Source organism: Somniosus microcephalus, chromosome 2, assembly GCF_052327205.1.
Source record: "Somniosus microcephalus isolate GS21.2 chromosome 2, FLI_Smic_1.0, whole genome shotgun sequence".
NCBI lineage: Eukaryota > Metazoa > Chordata > Chondrichthyes > Squaliformes > Somniosidae > Somniosus > Somniosus microcephalus.
In genome coordinates, this window is record NC_140988.1 from 285,838,355 (window position 1) to 285,862,791 (window position 24,437).

The 24,437-nt window shown below is 45.2% G+C and overlaps 1 protein-coding gene across 1 annotated transcript in view; it reads right to left on the reverse strand.

The window, feature by feature from the left end:
• Nucleotides 1-24,437, reverse strand: part of epg5 (ectopic P-granules autophagy protein 5 homolog (C. elegans)) — a 237,635-nt gene that overhangs the window by 182,489 nt on the left and 30,709 nt on the right. The window contains exons 6-9 of the mRNA XM_085966023.1: nucleotides 23,139-23,212; nucleotides 21,849-21,963; nucleotides 12,220-12,334; nucleotides 10,844-10,994 (exon numbers count right to left, since the gene is read on the reverse strand). Of these exons, the coding sequence (XP_085822149.1) occupies nucleotides 10,844-10,994; nucleotides 12,220-12,334; nucleotides 21,849-21,963; nucleotides 23,139-23,212 (455 nt within the window). The remainder of the gene's footprint in view (nucleotides 1-10,843; nucleotides 10,995-12,219; nucleotides 12,335-21,848; nucleotides 21,964-23,138; nucleotides 23,213-24,437) is intronic.

Sequence of the window (24,437 nt, forward strand, 5' to 3'; positions counted from 1 at the left end):
CCATTCTCCACCACGCTGCCTAGTATGCAGAGGCGCGTGGTGTTGTAAACGCACTTGTCCTCGTTGTAGGTGAGGTTGAGTTTTTGTGCGGTTTTCAGGAACCTCTCGAGGTTCGAGTCGTGATCCTGCTGGTTGTGACCGCAGATGGTGACGTTGTCGAGGTAGGGGAAGGTTGCCTGCAAGTGGTGGTCATCGACCATGCGGTCCATCTCCCTCTGGAAGACCGAGACCCCATTCGTCACCCCAAAGGGGACTCTGAGGAATTGGTAGAGGCGTCCGTTCGCCTCGAAGGCGGTGTACGGGCGGTCCTCTGGTCTGATAGGGAGCTGGTGGTACGCTGACTTGAGGTCGATGGTGAAGAACACCCGGTATTGGGCGATTTGGTTCACCATTTCTGATATGCGGGGTAGCGGGTAGGCGTCTAGTTGGGTGTACCTGTTGATCGTTTGGCTATAGTCGATCACCATCCGTTTCTTCTCGCTACCCCTTACCACTACCACTTGGGCGCGCCACGGGCTGTTGCTGCGTTCAATAATGCGCTCTTTCAGGAGCCTGTCTACCTCGGTCGCGATAAACCGCCTGTCCTCCCAGCTGTACCTCCTGCTTTTGGTCGCTATTGGCCGGCAGTTAGCGGTAAGGTTCGCGAATAGCGAAGGCGGCTTTACCTTCAGGGTAGCCAGACCGCACACTGAGGGGCGGCTGGGACCCACCGTACTTGAGCGTGATGCTTTGGCGGTTGCATTGGAAATCCAGGCCCAAGATCACGCTCGCACATAGGTTCTTCATGATTAATACTTTAAAATTATCATATACAGTTCCGTTAACGCACAATTGTACCGTGCAGTAACCCAGAATGGTCGATGTCTGGGTTTTGTCAGCCATAGAGATGGTACCCTGAGTAGGGACCACCTTTAGGGAGAGTTGTTGTGCCACTTCTGGGTGGATAAAGCTCTCCGTGCTTCCACTGTCAATTAAGCATTTAACCCGGCACCCGTTTACCTCGATGTCCACCATTGATCTGGATAGCGGGTGCGGCCTGGTCTGGTCCACTGTGACCGATGCCACTGTAGGGCCCTGATCGATACAAGATGGCGTCCATGCTGTCTGCTCACAAGATGGCGGACCCCACGAGGTCGGGCAAGATGGCGTCCAAGATGGCCGCTCCCACGGCGCACACGCGGCGGTGGCGGGTTTTCCGGCGGTTGGTTTTCCGGCGGGGTTCCCTCTGCACACCTTCCCGAAGTGCCCCTTCTTACCGCACTTAAAGCAGGTGGTGCCTTTCGCCGGGCACAGGTTTCTGGTGTGCTTTGGCTGCCCGCAGAAGTAGCAGTTGGGTCCCTGACGCGTCGCGGCTGTCGTAGGGCTTCTGGGGGGAGAGCGGGGCCCAACCGGTGTCGGGCTGTTGGGCGGGGAAGATGCCTTCCAAGCTGGCGGCGCCCTCGGTGCACACGTGGCGGCGTGGACTGAAGAGTAGGCGTCCGAGTTTCTCTGGGCCACATCCAGGGATCGCGCGGTGTCCGCAGCCTGTTTCAGGTCCAACCCCGTTTTTTCCAGCAGTCTTTGCCGGATGTAAGTGGAGCTGAGGCCTGTGATGAAGGCATCGCGAACAAGCTCGTCAGTGTACACTGCGGCTTTTACATCTCGGCACTTGCAGTCTTTGCCAAGCATTTTCAGGGTGCTTAGGAACTCCTCCACCGATTCCCCAGGTCGCTGTGCGCGGGTGGCGAGCAGGTGCCTAGCATACACCTCATTCGTAGGCTGCTGGTAATGCGCCTTTAAGATGTCGCAGGCGGCCAGGTACGTCTCGGCGTCTTGGATGAGGGGGTAAACCCGGTGGCTTACCCAATTCCGCAGAATTCCGAGTCTCATCCTTGCAGCGTCCGTAGCGTCTTTGACGGCTGCGGAATTGTCCAGGAAGAATTCCATACACTCAAACCAGTGCTGATGCGTCCGGAGCATGTTGATCCAAATCCAAACGTTCGGGTTTCAGGAGTTGATCCATAGTGTTGAAAATAAGTTAATAAAATTGATGTGCCTCAATAATTCCGAGACTCGAAGGTAGCAGAACAAAACAAGGCTTTTATTAACTTAGAACGAAACACGTAAGCGAGAGAGAGGTCGTCCTTCTGGAGATTGGGGCTAGACTGAAAGCTAGCTTACAAACGGGGCCAGGTATGGGCGGAGCCCTACACACAGCACATTCCAGTATACAATACAGCACATTCCAGTACACAATACAATGAGGTCTGGGGGAAGGGAAATGACACTGAAACCGATCTCAGTCACAGGCAGTAATGAATGGAAATATTTCATCACAGAAGTGTCAGTAGGAGAGCATTTTGGCGATAGTGACCATAATTCGGTGAGATTTAAGGTGGTCATGGAAAAAGACAAAGACGGCCCGGAAATAAGGGTTCTAAATTGGGGGAAGGCCGATTTTAATATGATAAGGCAGGATCTGGCCAAAGTGGACTGGGAGCAGCTACTTATAGGAAAATCCACATCAAGACAGTGGGAGACTTTCAGAAGGGAAATAGAGAGAGTACAACGCCAACATGTTCCTGTAAAGGTCAAGGGTGGGACCAACAAGCAAAGGGAACCTTGGATGACAAGGGATATACAAAAATGCATTAGAAATAAAAGGGGGGCTTTTGGCAGTTACAAAAGACTAAAGACGGAAGAAGCCCTAGAGGAGTATAAAAAGTGCAGGGGCATACTTAAAAAAGAAATTAGGAGGGCGAGGAGGGGCCATGAAATAACACTGGCGAGCAAAATAAAGGAAAATCCTAAGATGTTTTATAAGTATATTAAGGGCAAGAGGATAACCAGGGAAAGGGTAGGGCCCATTAGGGACCAAAGTGGCAATCTGTGTGTAGAGCCAGATGATGTAGGCGGGGTTTTAAATGAATTTTTTGCATCTGTGTTCACTATGGAGAGAGACGATGCGGACATAGAAATCGGGCAAGGGGACTGTGACATACTTGAACATATTAGCATCGAGAGGGAGGAGGTGCTAGCGGTTTTAGCAGGCCAAAAAGTGGATAAATCCCCAGGCCCGGACGAGATGTATCCCAGGCTGCTGTGGGAGGCAAAGGAGGAGATTGCAGGGGCTCTGACACAAATTTTCAGAACCTCTCTGGCCACAGGGGATGTACCAGAGGACTGGAGAACAGCTAATGTAGTACCATTATACAAGAAGGGTAGCAGGGATAAACCAGGGAATTACAGGCCAGTGAGCCTAACATCTGTGGTAGGGAAATTATTGGAAAAAATTCTGAGGGACAAAATTAGTCTCCACTTGGAGAGGCAAGGATTAATCGGGGATAGTCAGCATGGCTTTGTCAAGGGTAAATCATGTCTGACAAATCTGATTGAATTTTTCGAGGGGGTGACTAGGGGGGTGGATGAGGGAAATGCTGTGGATGTGGTTTACATGGACTTCAGTAAAGCTTTTGACAAAGTCCCGCATAGGAGACTGGTCAAGAAGGTAAGAGCCCATGGGATCCAGGGTGCCTTGGCGCGTTGGATCCTAAACTGGCTGAGTGGCAGGAGGCAGAGGGTGATGGTCGAAGGATGCTTTTGTGACTGGAAGCCTGTGTCCAGTGGGGTACCTCAGGGATCGGTGCTGGGTCCCTTGCTGTTTGTGATCTACATAAATGATTTGGATGAGAATGTAAAAGGTATGATCAGTAAGTTCGCAGATGACACGAAAATTGGTGGGGTGGTAAATTGCGAGGAGGAAAGCCTCAGGCTACAGGACGATATAAACGGGTTGGTCAGATGGGCGGAAAAGTGGCAAATGGAATTTAACCCTGAAAAGTGCGAGGTGATGCATTTTGGACGGACAAATAAGGCAAGGGAATACACAATGAGTGGTAGGACCCTAGGAAGTACAGAGGGTCAGAGGGACCTTGGTGTACATGTACATAGATCCCTGAAGGCAGCGGAACAGGTAGATAAGGTGGTTAAAAAGGCATATGGGATACTTGCCTTCATTAGCCGAGGCATAGAATATAAGAGCAGGGAGGTTATGATGGAGCTGTACAAAACGCTGGTGAGGCCACAGCTGGAGTACTGTGTGCAGTTCTGGTCGCCTCACTATAGGAAGGATGTGATTGCTTTGGAGAGGGTGCAGAGAAGATTCACCAGGATGTTACCTGGGATGGAGCGCCTCAGCTATGAAGAAAGACTAAACAGGCTGGGGTTGTTTTCCTTGGAGCAAAGGCGGCTGAGGGGGGACCTGATTGAGGTGTACAAAATGATGAGGGGCATAGATAGGGTAGATAAAGAGGAACTTTTCCCCTTAGTAGGGGGGTCAATAACAAGGGGGCATAGATTCAGGGTAAGGGGCAGGAGATTTAGAGGGGATTTGAGGAACTTTTTCACCCAGAGGGTGGTTGGAATCTGGAACTCACTGCCTGAAAGGGTGGTAGAGGCAGGAACCCTCACAACATTCAAGAAGCATTTGGATGAGCACTTGAAATGCCATTGCATACAAGGCTATGGACCAAATGCTGGAAAATGGGATTAGACAGGACAGGGGTGGATGGGCGGCGCGGACACGATGGGCCGAAGGGCCTCTTTCTGTGCTGTAAAACTCTATGACTATGACTGGGGGAAAGAGAGCAAAGGATGGCAATGGATTGTCAAGGATGGCAAAGGAGCTCCCTAGGGAGCTGCCAGCACAGGAGCCATCTTAATTCGACAAAGGTACAACATTAGCAGTCCTCCAGTACCACACCTGCAGCCAGAGAGGATTGGAAAATGATGGTCAGAGCCACCGCTATTTCCTCCCATGCTTCTCAACAGCCAGGGAGGCATTTCATCCAGGCCTGGTGATTTATCTACTTTCAAAGATGCTAATCCCCTTAATACTTCCTCTTTCACTTTGTTTATCTCATTTAATATTTCACACTCCTCCTCAACTACAATGTCTGCATTGTCCCTCTCTTTTGTGAAGACAGACGCAAAGTATTCATTAAGAACCATACCCACGTTTTCCGCCTCCACACACAAGTTACCTTTTTGGTCTCTATTAGGCCCTACTATTTCTTTAGTTAACCTCTTTATGTATTTATAAAACATCTTTGGGTTTTCCTTGATATTACTTGCACATAAGAAAATATTTATTTTGAACTTTATCCACCTTACATTTGAAGATTTCACACTGGTGATCAAACTGTTTGCTAACTTTTCTGCCCAGTTAATTTGGGCCAGATCACTTCTTATCTTGTTGAACTTTGCCTTTTCCAGTCCAGCACTCTAATGTTTATTCATTATCCTGTTCTGGCCTTGCGATTTCCCAATTGTTCTCCTACTCTCATCAGTTGTTTACACTGGCCTTGAATTTGCAGTTGGTATGACAGCGTTCGGTTAAAGTGCGCCATCATACCACCTTTGAAACTGACTGCAAGTTCGTATGCGCTAAATCCCGAACTTAGTCAAATAAACAGAGGCTTCGGTGTGTCTTTCACCTCCTCATACAAATGAACATGCTGACGAAAAGTTGGGCTAATTGCCCACCTACTGCGAGGTAATTACGCTGAAAACTTAAAACTTGCGCATACAGGCACAGGAAGCCTGCTGCACAGCGCAAGGGGACTGGATGAGAAAATAACAAAAAGATCTGTAACAAGACAATGCTATAATGGAAGATTTGTTTCAAGAGGTTATCATAATGAAGTGTTTTGTAAGCACACTGAATAAAGCATTAAATGAGTGGTTTGCAACTTTTTTTAAAATGAGAAATTAATCAAGAGTGTAAAGTAATGAGACTTGTATTGCCAGTATATGTGTTATAAGAGGTTTGTAACAATGGATGTTTGTGAATTTTGAATAAACACAATTTGTTCTAATGAAATTTACAATAACAGATTGTTCCCAGGAGAAGATTGCAGTTAGAGAATTTATTATAATGGCAGCCTTTTAAGTGTTCAATTTTTTTTAATTTTTTTTTACAATGCATAGTTTGTGACAATGAATTTTTATATAAATAGTTTACAATAACAGAGTTTATGATGAGTGGTCTGCACTGATTGTTATACTGAGAAGTTTGTAATAGCAAAAATTGGTACAATTAAAGTTTTGCAATACTTTGTTTTAAAAGGTTTGTATTTATGAGAAAAAGGTAGAATTTTTTCAGAGTCACGTTAAGTTAAATAGAAACTGTAATCTATCCGTATAAAGGAGACAAAGAAAGGTTCCTGGTATTCCTGTTGAGTTTACCCAGAATTTCACTTCGGGAGTATTGGATTGGCAATTGGCTAAGAGTCAGGAAGTTAAAGAACCACCACCCCACGTGATCCCAGGTTCACATACGCACAACCATGCGCTCCTGGACTCCGTGGGGAGTACGCTGTGCAGAACTCTGCAGCTTTTGAAAGGAAGTTTACGCAGGGAGGATCGCACGAGGTAGGTGCGGATTTCCTTGCGATGTCAGTGGCATACTCCTTAGCTACGCCACCAATCACAAATTCAGGCCCATTACTTAATTTCCCAGATCGAAATCAAGCAATGTTTCTTTCCTAGACATGGACTAGAAACACTGATCTAGGAAGCTGTCCTGTTGCAGTATAAAAAAAGCATCCCCCACTTCGACCATATTAATTATTTTTATTTCCATCTACTGTATCTTGGGCTGGTTAAAATCACCCATGTTTTTGCACATGATTCTAATCGGTCTCCCCCTCCCTGTTTGATGATCTGTAATACACTGAGAATGTTACCATTTTCCTTCTCATTTCTTAACCATCACTATCGATTCTCTCAATGCATCCCCTAGGCCAACCGTACATTCATTACTAACACTGCCACCCCACATCCCTTTTTCCCCTCTCTATGTCTTCTGACAATGTTATAACCAGTTCTCAGTCCTGTCCAAACCTAAGCCACATCTCCATTAAAGCTGCTATATCATATTCCTCAACAGCTAGTAATGCTTCTAATGCTCCAATTTTGTTTTGAATGCTTTGTACCACTCAATCCGGACTAATTTTTTTCTACTGTTGGCTCTTATTATTTTTCCTGGTTTTCTCTTGTGTGTGTTTGATATCCCTGGCCTCTTCTACAACAGTGTTTTTCTTGCTCACAACCTCATCCCTCTCTATTTTCTCACTATTTATTTCAGCTAAGCCATCTGTTTCTATTCCAACAACTTTATTAAACTTGCTCTCCCCTCTCGTCTCAAACTTAGACTTTCCCCACCCCTCTGCCATTTCAGTTTAAATCTTCTTCCACTGTTTTATTTATCCCTTGCCAGATGTTTTTTCACCCATTCTGTGAGAAGGGATGTCTCGGACACATGGGAAGCAACATACCATTCAAGACTCTTGATCACAAGTGCAAAAAAGTTGTCTATACTTCTGACTACAGAATTTCCACTATCACTCTCGTATTCCTGTAGTCCACCTATCTCGCACCCCCTTGGGTAGCCCTTGTTCCAATGTTGCTCGGAACTCCTCTGGGTTATTGTTATTGTTCACCCTATCGGATAGCTCTAATAAATTGGAGGTGCCCTGCACCCGAGAGTCGCTTCTCCCTCTGCTTGCACTATGGACAGTCATCCACTTTTCTCTTCTAACCGTTTCCAAAAACTCAATTTTCCAACATTTAGTGCAAATGTTCTGCCACTGGATAACACTGAGAATCAATGATGGTCCACATATTGCATTCCACATCACACATCACAAATGCCCTGTACTGCCATCTCTTTGTATCCAACTTAAAAATGTACATAGTTAGCATCATTCTCTCAACATCGAGTTCAACAATTTCAGACCATAACTTCTGCCCCCATCATTTTTTTTCTCTCTCACATGGCAGCTGTTGATCATTCTGCCAGTGCCATTTACACTTCATCTAGTCATCTTTTGTTTCTTAACTTGTCCCATTACCATCTCCTTTCACCTTGCACCATCATCCCGTTTCTCTCTTAATCTCTCCTGCCTTCCATCCTATTACAGACCTTCCCTTTGTTCTTTCCTCCCCCCTTTCCCTGCCCCTACACTTGCTTAAAAACCTGTTACATCTCCAACTTTTTCCAGTTCTGACAAAGGGTCATTGACCTGAAACGTTAACTTTGTTTCTCTCTCTACAGATGCTGCCTGACCTGCTGAGTATTTCCAGCATTTTCTGTTTTTATTATAGCATCATTCTCTCACAAGAATCAAACTCCACACAAGTATAGAAAACACTTTTCCAACTGCACCTTAATGCTGAACTCACACCAAGGTTAAACTCCAAACTTTTCTGGCCTTTCATTCTCCACAAGCTCTCACAGTTAGGAGGTCAGTCTTTTGTTACTCAGCTCAAATTTATACTGTCTTAACTTACAGAATAACCCAAATGTCATGGGAAAAAACAGCCAGGAAACACCACCTACTTACCTAATTAATTAACCTATTACTGCTTAAATCAGCTCATAGTCCAGGCACCAATAGAACAAATCTAAATTGCTCCCAGTATTGAGCAGCTAAATTAAATTTCAGTTCAAACTCAAAATACAGTAAAATATATAAATGAAAATTTCAGTACTTAAGTCTCAATCACTCACGCTATGTCTAAACTCCACATTCAACTGGCCTCTTGCAGTTTGATAGTTGGGAATTAACCTTGGAAAATTAAGTTAAAGCAGTGTAATCTATGATAGAGGAAACTGTACATGGTCATTGAAATAAGGGGGATTTGACAGGCTGAATAGCAATTTATTTTCCTTTGTTTTAATGGCCCAGAAATTCGGGTCTCCACGGGCGAGTACGCACAGGGTACTCACCCGTAGGCCCAATGGAAGTGCCAGTTTCCTGCATGCACTGCACATGCGCGGGAAACCGGCACTTCCGTTCCCCTGAAAGAAGGGGTTAAGAGGTCGTACGTGTGCGCGGAAGAGGCTGCGCGTCGAACTTACTTTTTTTTTTGTTGCAGGTTTTCCCGGGAGGGTAAGTCTCCAGAATTTACACATTTAAAAAGCAGGTGTAAGGCCTGCTTGTTACAAGGTAAGTGGTGAATTCATTAAAATTAAAACATTTTTTCCACAGGTTTATTATTTTTAAATACTTTAAAGCAAGGTAAGTTTATTTTTTAGCTCCGTTAGAAAATAAAATTACTTTTTTCAAAAATTTAAATTATTGTTTAAAAGTTATTTCATGTAATTTATAGCTTATTTAAAAAATGTGATGTTTTTTTAAAATTTATTTGAAGATTTAGTGATGTTTTGGGGCCCGTAGTATTTCTAAGTTTTGACAGCTCTTCCTGTCAAACTTATGAATGGAGCATTCCCTGCTCCGATTGGCTCCCCATGGCCCACGTGATCCCAGGGGACGCATCGAACTAACTGCGCCCTTGGGATACGCAAGCACTGCACGCCGGCAGCTGGAGCAGGCCCAGGATCGGAATCCCACAGGGGCCCACAGCTCAACGGCCGGCGCGCTAGGTAAGTGCAGGTCGGGGGCTTGCACCCGCGGGAAGCCCCCGACCCGAATTTCTGGGCCATTAAGTTCTCAAAGCAGGAAAGGAAGAACAAAGCAAAGACAGGACATGGGAACTTGGTACTGGAAAACTTGCTGTGAGAGGGTTACATGGATCCTGCATGAGCTCCCACCTTGAGTGGGAAAATTGGAAATGGAGAATGAAACAATGGGCCTGAATTTGCGGTCGGAGACTTCCCGCGGATGAATGCCTACGAACCTACCTGACGGTCCTGGAGGTTCAAACACTTGCGCTCCTGGGTCTCTACGCGTACACATGCGTAAAGGCCCACGTATCCCAGAGGTGCATGTGGTTCACAAGCGCCCCTGGGATCACGTGGACCAGCCCAACCAATCAGAAAGGGGCATCCCCATTATGCTTATGAGGATTCCATTTACGTACAGAATCCCCATAAGCTTAATAGGAATCCCCTAAAAAACAATTACACACCAGTTAAATAAAAATAAATTAATAAATTAATTAAAATGCTATTAAATTAAACATTTAAAACAAAATTAAATTTTTTGAAAAATAAATTTAAATGTTCTAAAGGGGCTAATAATAAACTAGTAAAAAAAAATGTTTTGTTTAAATAATTTTTTTTAAATGTTTAATATTTCTTTAAACTCACACTGGTAAAAAGCGGCCTTATGCCTGCTATTACCAGGCATAAGTTTCACGGGCATTCATTGGGTAGTAGTTCCACCAGCAAATGTCCATTTCCTGGGGATCTGAAACTTGACAGATCGCAAGTTCTGGGTTTTTGCGCATGCGCAGCGCATGCAGAAACCCGGAACTTGCGGGGCATTTACGGCCGTGTACACGGTCGTAGGCCCCGGAAAATCCGGGCCAATATAAAATTGCACTATCCAAAACTCTGCTGCCTGTATGTTATCCCACACCATTCACCCTGACCTACACTGGCTTCCCGTTCCCAAATGCCTCAATTTAAAATTCTCATCCAGGTGTTTAAAACCCTCCATGTCTTCACTCCTCCCGTGCTTTCAGCTGCCTAGACCCCATGCTCTGCAATTGCCTCCCTATATTCCTTTGCCTCTCCAAATCCTCTGCTCTTCTTAAAACCCACCTCTGACCAAACCTTCAGTCACCCTTCCTAATCTCTGTTCTGATGAAAAGGTCATCAACCTGAAACGTTAACTCTGTTTCTCTCTCCACAGATGCTGCCTGGCCTGCTGAGTATTTCCAGCATTTTCTGTTATAATTTCCTAATCTCTCCTTTGGTTTGGCGACTGTTTTTTCTTTACTCCTTGGGATATTTTGCTACATTAAAGGCACTATAAATAAGTACTGCTTTTATTTTACAAATACAAAGTAAAAAAATCATGTTTGATTAGGTATAACAGTTTCACTTTTATCGCACCTGATCATCTGACCAATCCTTTTCACAAACTGTCTGTATCGTGCTCTATTAAAAGTTTCCAATCCCACAGCCAGAAGCTCTACCAACGAGGATGCAAATCCAATTATCTTCATCATCTGCCGACATGTGTTTTTTTCTGGCTTGTATTCACCTAGTCAAGATATGAAAGTGAAGTGAAGTGAAAAAAGTTTCTGCCAAACATTATAAATCAACTTCAAAATCTTACTTTAGCTAACATTCACATGATATGGAAGCAATAATTATTATACAAGTTAATTAGAAAAACCTCCCAAGTCAATTGTACGGTCACTACACCGGGTGTGATTGAATGTTTTTATTGAATTTTATTATACAATTGTGCCAAAAATGAGATGGTGCATCATGCTTTCTTTTAACTGAATGAACGCATTGAAGTTACAAGTCTGTTAAAACCTCATGACATTATGTAAATTTGCAGACTTTACAACTGCGTGGTCTTCTAGTGACATTCACGCTAACTGATTTTCTCTTTGTAAATAGTTACTCAGAGGCTCCTACACAAGAAATGCTGAAGCACTTAAGAATCCATTAAGAAAAACATTTTTAAAGGGAGGAGAAAGATCTGTGAAAGGAACACAGCAGCAGATGCAAACACTGCCAAAATATTTCTCCGACAGTCACAGAAGCTTACAACAGAGAAGGACGACTTTTGCCCCACTGTCTCTGTACTGGCTCTTTGCTGGAGCAATCCAAAATTAATCCCACTACCCTACTCTCTCCCCCATTGCCCTGTATCTTTCTCTGTTTCAAATATTGATCCACCTTTCCCTTAAAAGATGTGTCAAAGCACATCATACTCCAACAATCCTGTAAAGAAATTTCTCCTTGCCCTTCGCTTAGTGACAATTTTAAAGTGATGACCCCCTCATCACTGATGCGCTATCTAGAGGAAGTAATCTTTTGCTAGTTACTATCAAAACTCTTCATAATTTTAAAAACCTCTATTAAATTAGTCTTCTCTGCTCTAGTTGAAATATCCCACGTCACAAGTTCCTCCTCATAACGATAGTTTCCCCTCCCTGGATTCATCTTGGTAAATCTATGCTGTATGGGCTTTAATATCCTTTCTATAATGGAGCACCCAGATCTCCACACAGTACTCTAATCAATGTTTCATATAAATTTATCACTGGCTGTTCATTCATGTACTGTTATAAATCCAAAAATGCCATTGGTCCTTTTAATGGCTTGACCTACGGGCATTCGCACTTTCACCTCCCCCTTAGTAACGGATTAATATATTGCGCTTCACATGGCATAATGCTCTTGTAATTATAAAATCAACAAACTTAGTAAACATTGCCATAGGAAATCTGTCTAGAAAAGAAAAGTATTACCTTTAACAGTTATCCCAAGTAATTGCTTAAACAATTCATCAAAAGGAAACTGTGACAAAAGGGTAACCAAGTCATCCTCGGACAGTAGCAGCCAGCTGGTGTCAGGATCTTCATCCTAGTTTAGGAATCAATAGAAAACTGAATTAACTTTATATACTAATGGAATAAACCATTCCACTAATTTAAGACGACAAATGACTCACTGTCCTCCATTCACAGTGACTTTTTTGCAGCTACGGATCTGCTCAATCACACCTTCACCAACACCATTGATGCCCTAGCCCCCATTAAAATCATTACTTGCTCTCACCGTGGCCATTCCTCCTGGTACGGCCCTCATCTCCACTCCGTTAAATCCAAGGGACGCAGACTTGAACGGATATGCCAAACAACCATTTAACCATTCACTGCCAGATCAGACTGGACCATATAGCAAAAAATATTAAAACAGACAGTAAGAGCTTCTACAAGTATATAAAAAGGAAGAGAGCAGCTAAAGTAAACGTTGGTCCCTTAGAGGATGAGACTGGGGAATTAATAATGGGAAATAGGGAAGTGGCAGAGACTTTGAGCAAATATTTTGTATCGGTCTTCACAGTAGAAGACACTAAAAGCATCCCAATAATAATTGATAATCAAGGGGCTATAGGGAGGGCGGAACTTAAAACAATGACTACCACTAGAGAAAAAGTACTAGGCAAACTAAGGGGACTAAAGGCCGACAAGTCATAGAAACATAGAAGGTAGGAGCAGGAGTAGGCCATTCGGCCCCTCGAGCCTGCTCCGCCATTCAATGAGATCATGGCTGATCATCCAAACTCAGTACCCTGTTCCTGCCTTCTCCCCATATCCCTTGATCCCTTTAGCCTTAAGAAATATATCTAACTCCTTCTTGAATATATTTAATGAGTTGGCCTCTACTGCCTTCTGTGGTAGAGAATTCCACAGGTTCACCACTCTCTGGGTGAAGAAATTCCTCCTCATCGCTATCCTAAATGGCTTACCCCTTATCTTTAGATTGTGACCCCTGGTTCTGGACTCCCCTGCCATCGGGAACATCCTTCCTGCATCTGGTCTCTCTAGTCCTGTTAGAATTTTATAAGTTTCAATGAGATCCCCTCTCATTCTTCTAAACTCCAGCGAGTATAAGCCCAATCGACCCAATCTCTCCTCATACGTCCTGATGGCCTGCATCCTAGGGTCTTAAAAGAAGTGGCTGCAGAGATAGTGGATGCGTTGGTTGTAATCTACCAAAATTCCCTGGATTCTGGAGAGGTCCAGCGGATTGGAAAACTGCAAATGTAACTCCCCTATTCAAGAAAGAAGGGAGACAGAAAGCAGGAAACTATAGGCCAGTTAGCCTAACATCTGTCGTTGGGAAAATGCTGGAATCCATTATTAAGGAAGTAATAGCAGGGCATTTAGAAAATCATAATAAAACCATGTTGACTCTGCTTGATTGTATGAAAGGGAAATCGTGTTTGACAAATTTACTAGAGTTCTTTGAGGATGTAACGAGCAGGGTGGATAAAGGGGAACCAGTAAATGTAGTGTATTTGGATTTCCAGAAGGCATTCGATAAGGTGCCACATAAAAGGTTTATGTCACAAGATAAGAGCTCACGTGGATGGGGGTAATATATTAGCATGGATAGAGGATTGGCTAATTAACAGAAAACAGAGAGTCGGGATAAATGGGTCATTTTCAGGTTGGCAAACTGTAACTAGTGGAGTGCCGCAGGGATCAGTGCTGGGGCCTCAACTATTTACAATCTATATCAACAACTTGGATGAAGGGACCGAGTATGCGCTAGCCAAATTTGCTGACGATACAAAGATAGGTAGGTAAGCAAGTTGTGAGGAGGACACAAAGGGGGCGATTTTCCCATTGGAGGCAGGTTTTGGTTTGGGTGGGTTCCAAACCCACCTCCACTATCAGGTGGGAAAAAGTTGGGATTTTCCCCTAATTGGCCAATTAATTCCAGGCGTGTGGGTTCCCCTGGGCCAATTACTCTTTTGGGACTGAAACTCGCCTCTGCTAATGCCACTAATGCAGCTTCATTTAAGGGCTGCTTGCTTCCTTGGCTCATTTCACTGCTGTTTTGTGGCTGCTTAACCATCCCTCTCACTCTATGAACACAATCACTTCACTATTTGACTATGCTGACCTCACACTCCCTATCAATGTTATGCAATGACAACAACTAACACACCAGAGGGCACTTGGAAATGGAACCTCACTCTATCTTTGTCTCCTTCTAAGCATCTATGCTCTGGACTCTCTACACTCACTCCATCATTCTCAGTTAACCTCCACTTGTCTCCCACATTGCAAGAGAGAGCCCACAATAAAGGGGGAAGGGCGAAGACTGGAGGAGGGCCACCTTCCCTCGCCCATTTGACCAATGCTGAAGAGGCGGTCCTGGAAATCATTGGCGCGGAGGTGGAGGTGGAAATGGGGGACGGACAGACGGGCACAGCAGAGCAAGCTGGTGACAGAATAGTTTTGCTTCTCTCTCTTTTACACTGCAGGAGTCACTAGAATGGCTGCGAATGTACATTTATAGAATGGCAATTGATCATCTGCGCTATTGCATGTGCATGCCACACTACCATCACATCTCTAACTCATTCCTTTACTCCCCCACAGGACCATCGACAGCCCCCCTCCCCAGTGTCCAGGAGGAAGAGCCTGAGGCGGAAGACTCCGCAGTGGAACCTGCAACCTCTGAGGATGCAGCGTCAGCAAATGTAAGCGCACCCAGCACCAGCGCAGATACGTACACCTCAGTGGGACCTTTGGGAGATAGAGTAGTGTTGTCACCTGGTGGATCACAGCTCACAAGTGAGCATCAGCAGGTGGTGGAGACAGGGACAGCAGTGGAGAGTCCTCATCGGAAGTCGCAGGACTATCCTAGCTCTGCTCAACTGCATGTGGACCCTATGCCTCCAGGTCCATCCAGGAGGAGAGCGGTGCTGGAACTCCAGAAACAGGTGCAGGAGTTTCTGGCAGGTTTTGTCTCCAGGGTCACTATGTGTGTGGAGAGGATGGAGGAGTCCAACTTGCATATGAGCAGAGCCTTTGTGCAGCCATTGGCGCATCTCCTCGGAAAGGTTAGCTACCTCAGTGGAAGCGATTATCTACCTCCGTGGTATCGATGGCTGCCTCTCTGCAGACGATGGCTAGGGCCATGGAGGAGATAAGTCGCCAGAGTGTTGAAAACATGGTCAATGTTCAGAATAGACTGATATCTCTGGAGGAGCGATGGCCAGGTATTGATCAAAAAGACCAGAGCTTCATGGAAGTCCTTGCAGTAGGACTGCCAGTGCAGACACCGGTCCTCATGGCCCCGCTGATGTGCAGCAAGGTGCTCTCAAGCCACTTGCGAGCGCGGAGGTAGGGCTGACCCATGAGAGGGATGGGTGGCAGAGAACAAGGAAGTGGGGGCTCCTCTCCAAGCGCTCACACTTCCATGCCACTGCGTTGCCCTCGGTCAGAGCCCCACCAGAGTCCTCACCCAACTGAAATGGGCGTCTCAGCCCCTGCACAGCCGCAGGAGAAGCAGACTTTTGTCGAGCCCTCACAGGCTCGCAAACCCAGAGGACACCCGCCAAAGGTGTCCAAGCAGGAACAGCATGAAAGTGAGCAAGGGGCCTCCACTTCTGCTGAAGCCACAGGGGAAGCACCACGTTGGAGCACACGTAAGAGGAAGATAAAGCACAATTAGTCACACGGGCAGTCACTTTGGTGTTTTTTTGAGTTTAATAATTAAATGCCATCCCTTTGTGAATATATTAAGCTCTGGTGATGGCAAACTGTTGACATTATGGCCTCCGAGTTTGGTTTTGGAAGTTCCACATTGCGGCCTCTGCGAGACTTGCTTCTTCAGGTTGGTGGTCAAAATGTGAGGAAGCCAGAGAGTCATGTCCATTGTGTATCTTGTGCTAAGAGGGAGCCAAGCACATGTGCTAGAATGGGCAGCCTAAGCAAATCTGGCCAAGATGAGTGCATCCCTTGCATTCCAGCCAGCAATATGCTCGCGTGCTGATGAGTCTCCGCTCGTTCCTCCTCCTCTTCATCTGAGGAGGCTATGTACTGAGCCATTTGCTCCTCAGGAAGCTGCAAGCCACGATGCTGTGCAATGTTGTGCAGCGCACAGCAGACCATGACTATTCTGGAGACCCTGGCTGTTGAGTAGTGCAGAGCTCCACCTGATTGGTCAAGGCATCTGAATCGCATCTTCAGCAAGCCGATGGTTTGTTCGATGATGGACCTGGTTGAAATGTGGCCGACGTTGTAGCGCTCCTCAGCTTTGTTCGCTGGCCTCCTGATCGGCCACGTGTTCAGGGGGTAGCCCTTGTCTCCAAGTAGCCATCCATTAGGTTGGTTTGGCGGCTGGAAGAGCGGAGGCACACTAGACTGCCGCAAGATAAACGAGTCATGGCAACTGCCACAGCGCAAGCATGCAAAATATCATTTTTGTGGTTACACACTAGCTGTACATTGAGGGAGCGGAAGCCCTTGCGGTTGACAAAAATAGCTGGGTTGTGATGGGGTGCCCTCAGGGCCACATGTGCAGTGTATGACGCCCTGCACCATTGGCAGCCCTGCCATATTTGAGAATCCAACCGCATGTGCGGTTATACTTGCTTGATCCATTGAAAAGTTGATGTAATTGTGGGCCTTTGCAAAGAGGGCATTGGTAAACTGCGTGATGCAACTGTGGGCAGCCGACTGGGAGATGCCACTGATGATCCCTGGAAGGAGCCTGAAGCAAAAAAGTCGAGTCCGGTGGTGAATTTAACAGCCATCGGTAAGGGGTGTCCACCGGATCCTCTGGGCTCCAGGTGTTGGTGCAGCAGTGCGCAGATGCCTCTGACAACCTCTCGCGAAAGTCTCAGCCTCCTTTGGCACTGCTGCTTACTCATGTTGAGGGAGCTCATCCTCTGTCTGTAATCCCTGAGAGGAGGGTATCTCCTGCGGCGACGTACTGCCATGTGCTGGCGCCTTCTGCCCTATGCACCATCAGGTGGGTGAGCAGCAGGTTGGCGCTCCTGCTGCTGTTCTGCCTGGTTCTGCTGTTGCCGTGGTTGCTCCTCGTCCGAATCTGAGGTCCATGATGAAAGGAAGTAAATGTTTCCCATGCTGCTAGTAGATACCTCCGTTGGGTAAGCGCTCAGTCAAAGTGGGAAGAGGGTTTTCCCAGGAGGTCGCAAAGTAGATAGATCTCAGCTGGACCACCTCCGACTTATGTAGGCCTGGAAAAAGTGCTCAAAGACCTGTGGGGGTAAAAGTTCTGCCACTTGCAACTCAACCCTGGTGAAAGCTCTGTTTTTATGGTGGATCTCTAGCTGTGAGGAGGCCAGGCACTTGTCAACCCGCCAGGATTAGCTGGCATGGTTTAGGAGGGCCGTGCAACACACTGAAAATGTGGTAAAATAACAAAGGCCTGGCAAAATAAGGTCTTAACTGCTTATCCCGACTCATGGAGGTGGGACTGAATCGCACCCATGAAGCCCGCCTCCTGTAAAATTGCGCGGAGGTGGTGTGGAGGCAGGTTCTGAACCCTCCCTCAATTTTTGCAATTTTCCCCAACTGTCCCGCCTCCAAACCCGCCTCCTCAGGGTTGGGAAAATCACCCCCAAAGTGTTTGCAAAGGGCTATAGATAGGCTAAGTGAGTGGGCAAAAATTTGGCAGATGGAGTATAATGTGGGAAATGTGAGGTTAGCCACTTTGGTAGGAAGAATAAAAAAGCAAATTATTATTTAAATGGGGGGAGGCTACATAATGCTGCGGTACAGAGGGATCTGGGGGTTCTTGTACATGAAACACAAAAAGTTAGCATGCAGGAACAGCAAGTAATTAAGGCGGCAAATGGAATGTTGGCCCTTATTGCAAGGGGGATGGAGTATAAAAGTAGGGAAGTCTTGCTACAATTGTACAGGGTGCTAGTGAGACCACATCTGGAGTACTGCGTGCAGTTTTGGTCTCCTTATTTAAGGAGAGATGTACTTGCATTGGAGGCAGTTCAGAGAAGGATCACCAGGTTGATTCCCCGAGATGAAAAGGTTGTCTTATGAAGAAAGGTTGAGCCTATACTCATTGGAGTTTAGAAGAATGAGAGGTGATCTTATTGAAACATAAAAGATTCTGAGGGGGCTTGACAGGGTAGATGCAGGGAGGATGTTTCCCCTCGTGGGGGAATCTAGAACTAGGGAGCATAGTTTCAGAATAAGCGGTTGCCCATTTAAAAGAGATGAGGAGGAATTTCTTCTCTGAGGGTCGTGAATCTTCGGAAATCTCTACCCCAGAGAGCTGTGGAGGCTGAGTCATTGAATATATTCAAGGTGGAGATAGACAGATATTTGAGCTACAGGGGAGATAAGGGTTATGGGGAGTGGGCAGGAAAGTGGCGTTGAGGCCAAGATCAGATCAGCCATGATCTCACTGAATGGTGGAGCAGGCTCGAGGGGCCAAATGGCCTACTCCTGCTCCTATTTCTTATGTTCTTATGACCACATAAAGCACCATCAGGTCCTGCTCTCGTCTGCCAAAACTGCTCACTATTCCAGGATCATTCTGGAATGCAAAGATAACCCCCGACTTCTTTTCTCTACTGCAAACCATCTTAAACTCCTCTCCCGTCTCCTCCACCAATAAGTGTGAGGTGCTCATGGATTTCTTTGTCACCAAGATGGAGGCCATCCGATCAGCTGCCTCTGCCACTTCCCTCCCTTCCCCTAGCCCACCGGGCCAAACTTCCTCCAAGGTTCCCCCTTGCACGAGCCCTAAACTCGCATCTTTCTCTAGTTTCTCTCCAATCTCCCCTCATGCCCTCTCCGAGCTCATTTTGTTCATGAGACCCACTTCCTGCTCCCTCGACCCTATTCCCACCAAACTGCTGACCACCCAACTTCTTTTCCTGGCTCCCATGTTAATTGATATTGTTAACAGTTCTCTTTCTTCAGGTACTGCCCCCCTCCTTCAAATTTGCCATCATCACCCGCCTCCTCAATAAACCAACCCTTGGCCTCTCTGTCCTTGGAGCGTCCTGAGGTTATGAGAGATGCTATGGAAATTTCATTTCTTTATGGAAATATAATTTCTTTCCTTCTTTGAATAAAGCCATGGGATCTTTTTTATCCACCAGAACTGAGCCTTCCAAGCTCTACTCTACATAAACTCCAACTCGTCACTCACATATGTACTCAGGATTGGTCTGAATAGGTTTTAAGAATGTCAAAGAACAGGGCAACAAGAAAGAAGTACCACTATCTGAAGTCAAATATAATTCTACTAATCACACATATGGGTGTAACAGATCCCATAGCACTACTCGAAGAGTAGAGTTCTCCCAACATTCCTTTCGCAATCGCCAAAAAAAATAATTAACTGGTCATTCATCTCATTTGCAGTTTGAGATATCCTGCTGTATGTAAAATTGGCTGCCACATTCACATATACACAATGACTACATTTAAAAATAATCAAATGTGAAGGGTTGATAATAAAGCACTATAGTTTCGTACTTTAGGTGGATATAAAATAATTAATTCCTTTGTACAGAAGGTATTGTGTCTAGATCCTGTTGCTTAATTTTATGCAGTTTACTTAATTTTTAAGGATGAACACAATTTAAAAAAAGTGCTACCTGATCTATCACATCATAAAATTTCAAGCCGCTGGTTCCAGTTCAGATCAATGATTTAGTTGCTATCAGACTTTTCTCGGAATTATATAGTTAAGGTCCATAAAATTAAAATGCAAGTGGTATGTCACTTTTAATCTTTATCCAAATGTACAATGTCATGCTCAGCACTACAAATAGGACTTCAATCAAAATGTACGTTAATCAAATAAATTCTAACCAGTAATTTGAGTTAAAACTGCAAAGTAAATTTTTACTATCTTAATACAGGAAACTCTCGATTTACCGGCACCTAAATAACCGGAAATCTCTGTTAACCGGCAAAATTCAGGTGTAGGTTCAGGTAAGTTTCACTTCATATTAGTGGCCGTTCCTGGATCTGTGGCCATGTAACCGGGCTTCCTGCACCTGTTGCTATGCAACAGGGACGCCTGGATCTGTAGCCGTGTACAGGGCTCTCATACCTTTTACTATACCTCTCTAATCCAGACTTTGATAAACCGGCACCACGCCGGTCCCGGATAAAAAAAGTTTCCTATAAATGACTAAAGGGGATCATAGGGCTTGATTTTGCTGGCGCTCAGAGGGCGGGTTTGAACGTGGGTCCGCTGTCAAAATAGCAAAGATTGACAGCGGGTAGGAAACCCGCTGTCAACCCGCCTCCACGCAAATCTCCCATGAGTCGGGTCTATCAGCGGAGAACTGACCCGACACCAAGCGGCGGGGGAGACAACTGAGCCAATTTAATGGTATTTTGAGGCTTCCTTCCAATTTTACGTACTCCCCACGGGTTACCCGCTGCTTGGGGAACATGCCAGCTCACCCTGGCATGAGTGGAGTCTGCTCTGATGTATCGGATAAGCTGACAGCTGCAGAAGTGGTGCGAAGGATGGTCAGTTTCAGAGTGCAGAAACTGTTAGATACTGCATTTTTAAGACAGAGATTTTTTTAGCTTGCAAATGTTTAGAGCCAACTGTATGTCCAGTGCCACCTCACCATTAACAGATCACTTCTGTCATCTCACCTGCAGCTGCCATCTAATGCAGCAACATCGGTTCCCTAGAAACTATCGCACCTTGCTTCTCTGATTCCTTCCACGCTCAGCCCCAACACCAACACCACCACCAACACCCGATGTTGCACAGGACACCAACCCCTGACAACATTGCTGCCTGGGAGGCCAGCGATGGCATCACCAGGGCCAGATTTACTTCACTTGACACTGTAAACTCTGGCTGCTACATTATGGGCATGTGTTGAGTGGCACAGCAGGGCGAGTTTGAGTGCTTTGCAATAATGCTTCATGATCCACTGAGATCATTGAAAGGTTGACGCCACTGCTGCCAGGGACCCCGGACGACCGACATCCCTGCTTTTGCTCTCCTGCACAATGTGCAAACAGGCTGTGTTGATGTCCTGGGGAGGTCTCTTCCGCCCTTGGAAGGAAAGAGAACCTCCATGCGTGCTGTGACTCCCTCCATAAGCATATGGAGGGAGTCATTGGAGAGCCTGGATGCAAGCGTCCACCTTTGTGCAGTGCTGGTCAGTGTTTGCAGCACCTCAATGCTGTCAAACACTGACAGAACAACTGTCAAACTCAATGTGGCCGTGGTCCCTTTAAGGAAACACGTCATCAAATGACGTCATCAGACCCGCTTCCTTTTAATTGGCTGGGAAGCTCGCAGGGCGGGCTTAACAAGGCCAATCAAGGGAAAATACCGTTGACAGAGCGGCTGCAGTCGGGAGTGGGACTGGAACCCGGCAGACAGCTATCCCGCCACCATCTTGACACCGCTGAGAAAATCCAGCCCATAGACTCTACAATTTACTCCCAGTAATTTTTCAGTCAAATTCACTGTAATGCACAAGTTTCCTTTTTCTTAAAGTATTTTTCGATATTGTGAGCTTAATAGAAAAACTTCTTGTTTTGCAAAGATCTACATTCATGGCTTCCAGGATTAAGAAAAAATTGGTAAATACCTCTTCCCCAGCTTCATCTACCAAGGTCCAGTTTTGTATGTCTTTTCCTACTGGCATAGCTGGCAGTGACTTTTTGTCATTGGGTTTTATGCTCATCAGAAACTCAGATCGATGCCTAAGATTGTTTGGACATAATATATTTTAAATTACTGTGTAAAAGATCACACAATTAGTCACAGTATACATTTTAAATATAATTGCAGATATAAAATGTTACATATAATTATGAAGTTAATTAAGACTAAAAAAGTCTTTCTTTTAAAAAAACTTTTTTGTTTTAAAGCAATTCAGTGTTAAAAGACATTAAGGTTTGTTGAGCAACAAGCAATAGCACCAACGAGTGTCGTGACTCAAGACTGATTATTTTATTGGTCAGAATCTCTCAGTTTATGGTCTGGCCACAAAATGGAGCTATTCAAGAAATGAAAACACTTGAATAGGTGGCAGGGGGATATAAAAAGTACCTATCCCAATAGGAGAGCATACTTCCTGTCAGCAAATGAAGGAGTGGTATGATTGACGATGGCTAAACGAAGGCTACGTGCAACAATAAAGGTAAACTTTCCGAATGTTAAATATAACTTCTCTTCCCCCAAAGAAAATGACATATTCTTCAATTTAATTACTACAATTAGCAGCAGTTTCATGGAGTAGCTTCAGTGGGAACTGGTAAAATTTGCCAAATGGGGATAACATGGAATGAGAGTTGAATACTCAATGCTATTAAGAGCTAGTATGTAGCTCCCAGAAGACCCAATATAGTTTTTTAAAAATTCTTGTGGACGACAGCGGCAAGGCAGTATTTATTGCCCATCCCTAGTGGCCCAGACAGATGCACATGTAGGCCAGACCAGGTAGGGGTGATCCAGCTGGGTTTTTAGGACAATCTGATAGTTTTCAGTTATTCTGTGTGCTAGTCCACAAATTACCAGTTATTGAATTCAATTTCACAATGGTGGGAGTTGAACTCACGACCTCTGGGTTGCTAGTCTAGACCCTTAACCAAGCTACCATACCCATACTATATATTCACTTACTCAATAACATGATTCCCCAAACAGTAAGTACTTAATGTCTGCATTACATTCGGTGAGAAGTACAGTTAGACACTTCTCCACAGGGTAGTTAATTCAGTGGCTGTACCAAGGTAGGCCGCTGTCATGGATTGCCTAGTGAATGGCTATCAGTGGTATTGCCACTGGCAGACAGTAGCCAGTGCAGGAGGAGGGCAAGGAAAAAAACATTTAAATAGAAGAAATCTTAGCAAGTCACAAAGACAGTGATACTTACTTGATCGGTGACAGAAGCAAGGCTAGGGCTTGCATGAAGAGAAAGATACCCGAGGGATTACTGAGCACTTTTATCTGAAGTGAAGAAAAATGCTGAATAAATTGTCTTAACATATTTCACTGCAGCAAAAAAATGTATTGCTTTGCAAGTAAGTACCAGGTACAGCACAGCACAGTTCCATTTTCTAACAGTTTCTGAATATTGAAATATGTGTTCAAACAAATATCATATAGCACCATGGCCTTCAAATTGTAGTGGGGTAATAGGTGTGAGTGCTTAACTTATCTGAAATGCCCCTTGCTGCATTTTTTTCAAGCAGAGGTGTTAAGAACTCGACTAAAAGATTAGGGACAGGAACTTCAAAAAAAACATTAAAATTTTAGTCTTAATATCCCACAAATTAATTTGAAAGTTTATAACTTTTTAAAGCCATTTAATAAAAACATTCTCGGGACGTGGGCTTTGCTGGCAAAGCAGGTATTTATTGCCCATCACGTATCCCGGAGAAGGATATGGGCCGCCTTCTTGAACTTCTACCATCCATGTGGCGAAGGTGCTCCCACAATGCTGTTAGGGAGAGAGTTCGAGGATTTTGACACAGCAACACAGACTGCTTCATCATTTGAAGAATTATGAATGGAACTGGGCATTGTCCAGTCATCAGCGAACAGTACCACTGCAATCAGCGAACAGTACCACTTCTGACCTTATGATGGAGTGAAGGTCATTGATGGAGCAGCTGAAGATAGTTGGGCGAGGACGAACTCCTGCAGCGATGTCCTGGGGCTGAGATAATTGGGTTCCAACAACCACAACCATCTTCCTTTGTGCCAAGTATGACTGCAGCTATTGGAGAATTCCTCCCCACCCCCCTGCCCAATACCCAATGACTTCAGTTTTACTAGGGCTCATTGGTGCCACATTCGGTCAAATGCTGCCTTGATTTCAAGGGCAGTCAGTCTCACCTCACATTTTGGACAAGGCAAAGAGCACAAGCTTTAGATTGTTGACAAATATTCCAGTTGGGACTCACTATAAAAATCGAATATATTTTCAAAAAATTGAAACCAGACCTTGGATTGCATGTTTCCTTGCATATCAAAATTAATGGTTAGTGATAGATGTTCAGTGCACTTCACAACTCCTCAGATAATGAAGCAGTCCATGCCCACATGCAGCAAGACCTGGACGATGTACAGGCTTGGGCTGATAAGTGGCAAGTAACATTCGCACCCCACAAGTGCCAGGCAATGACTATCTCCAACAAGCGAGCGTCTAACCACCGCTCCTTGACATTTA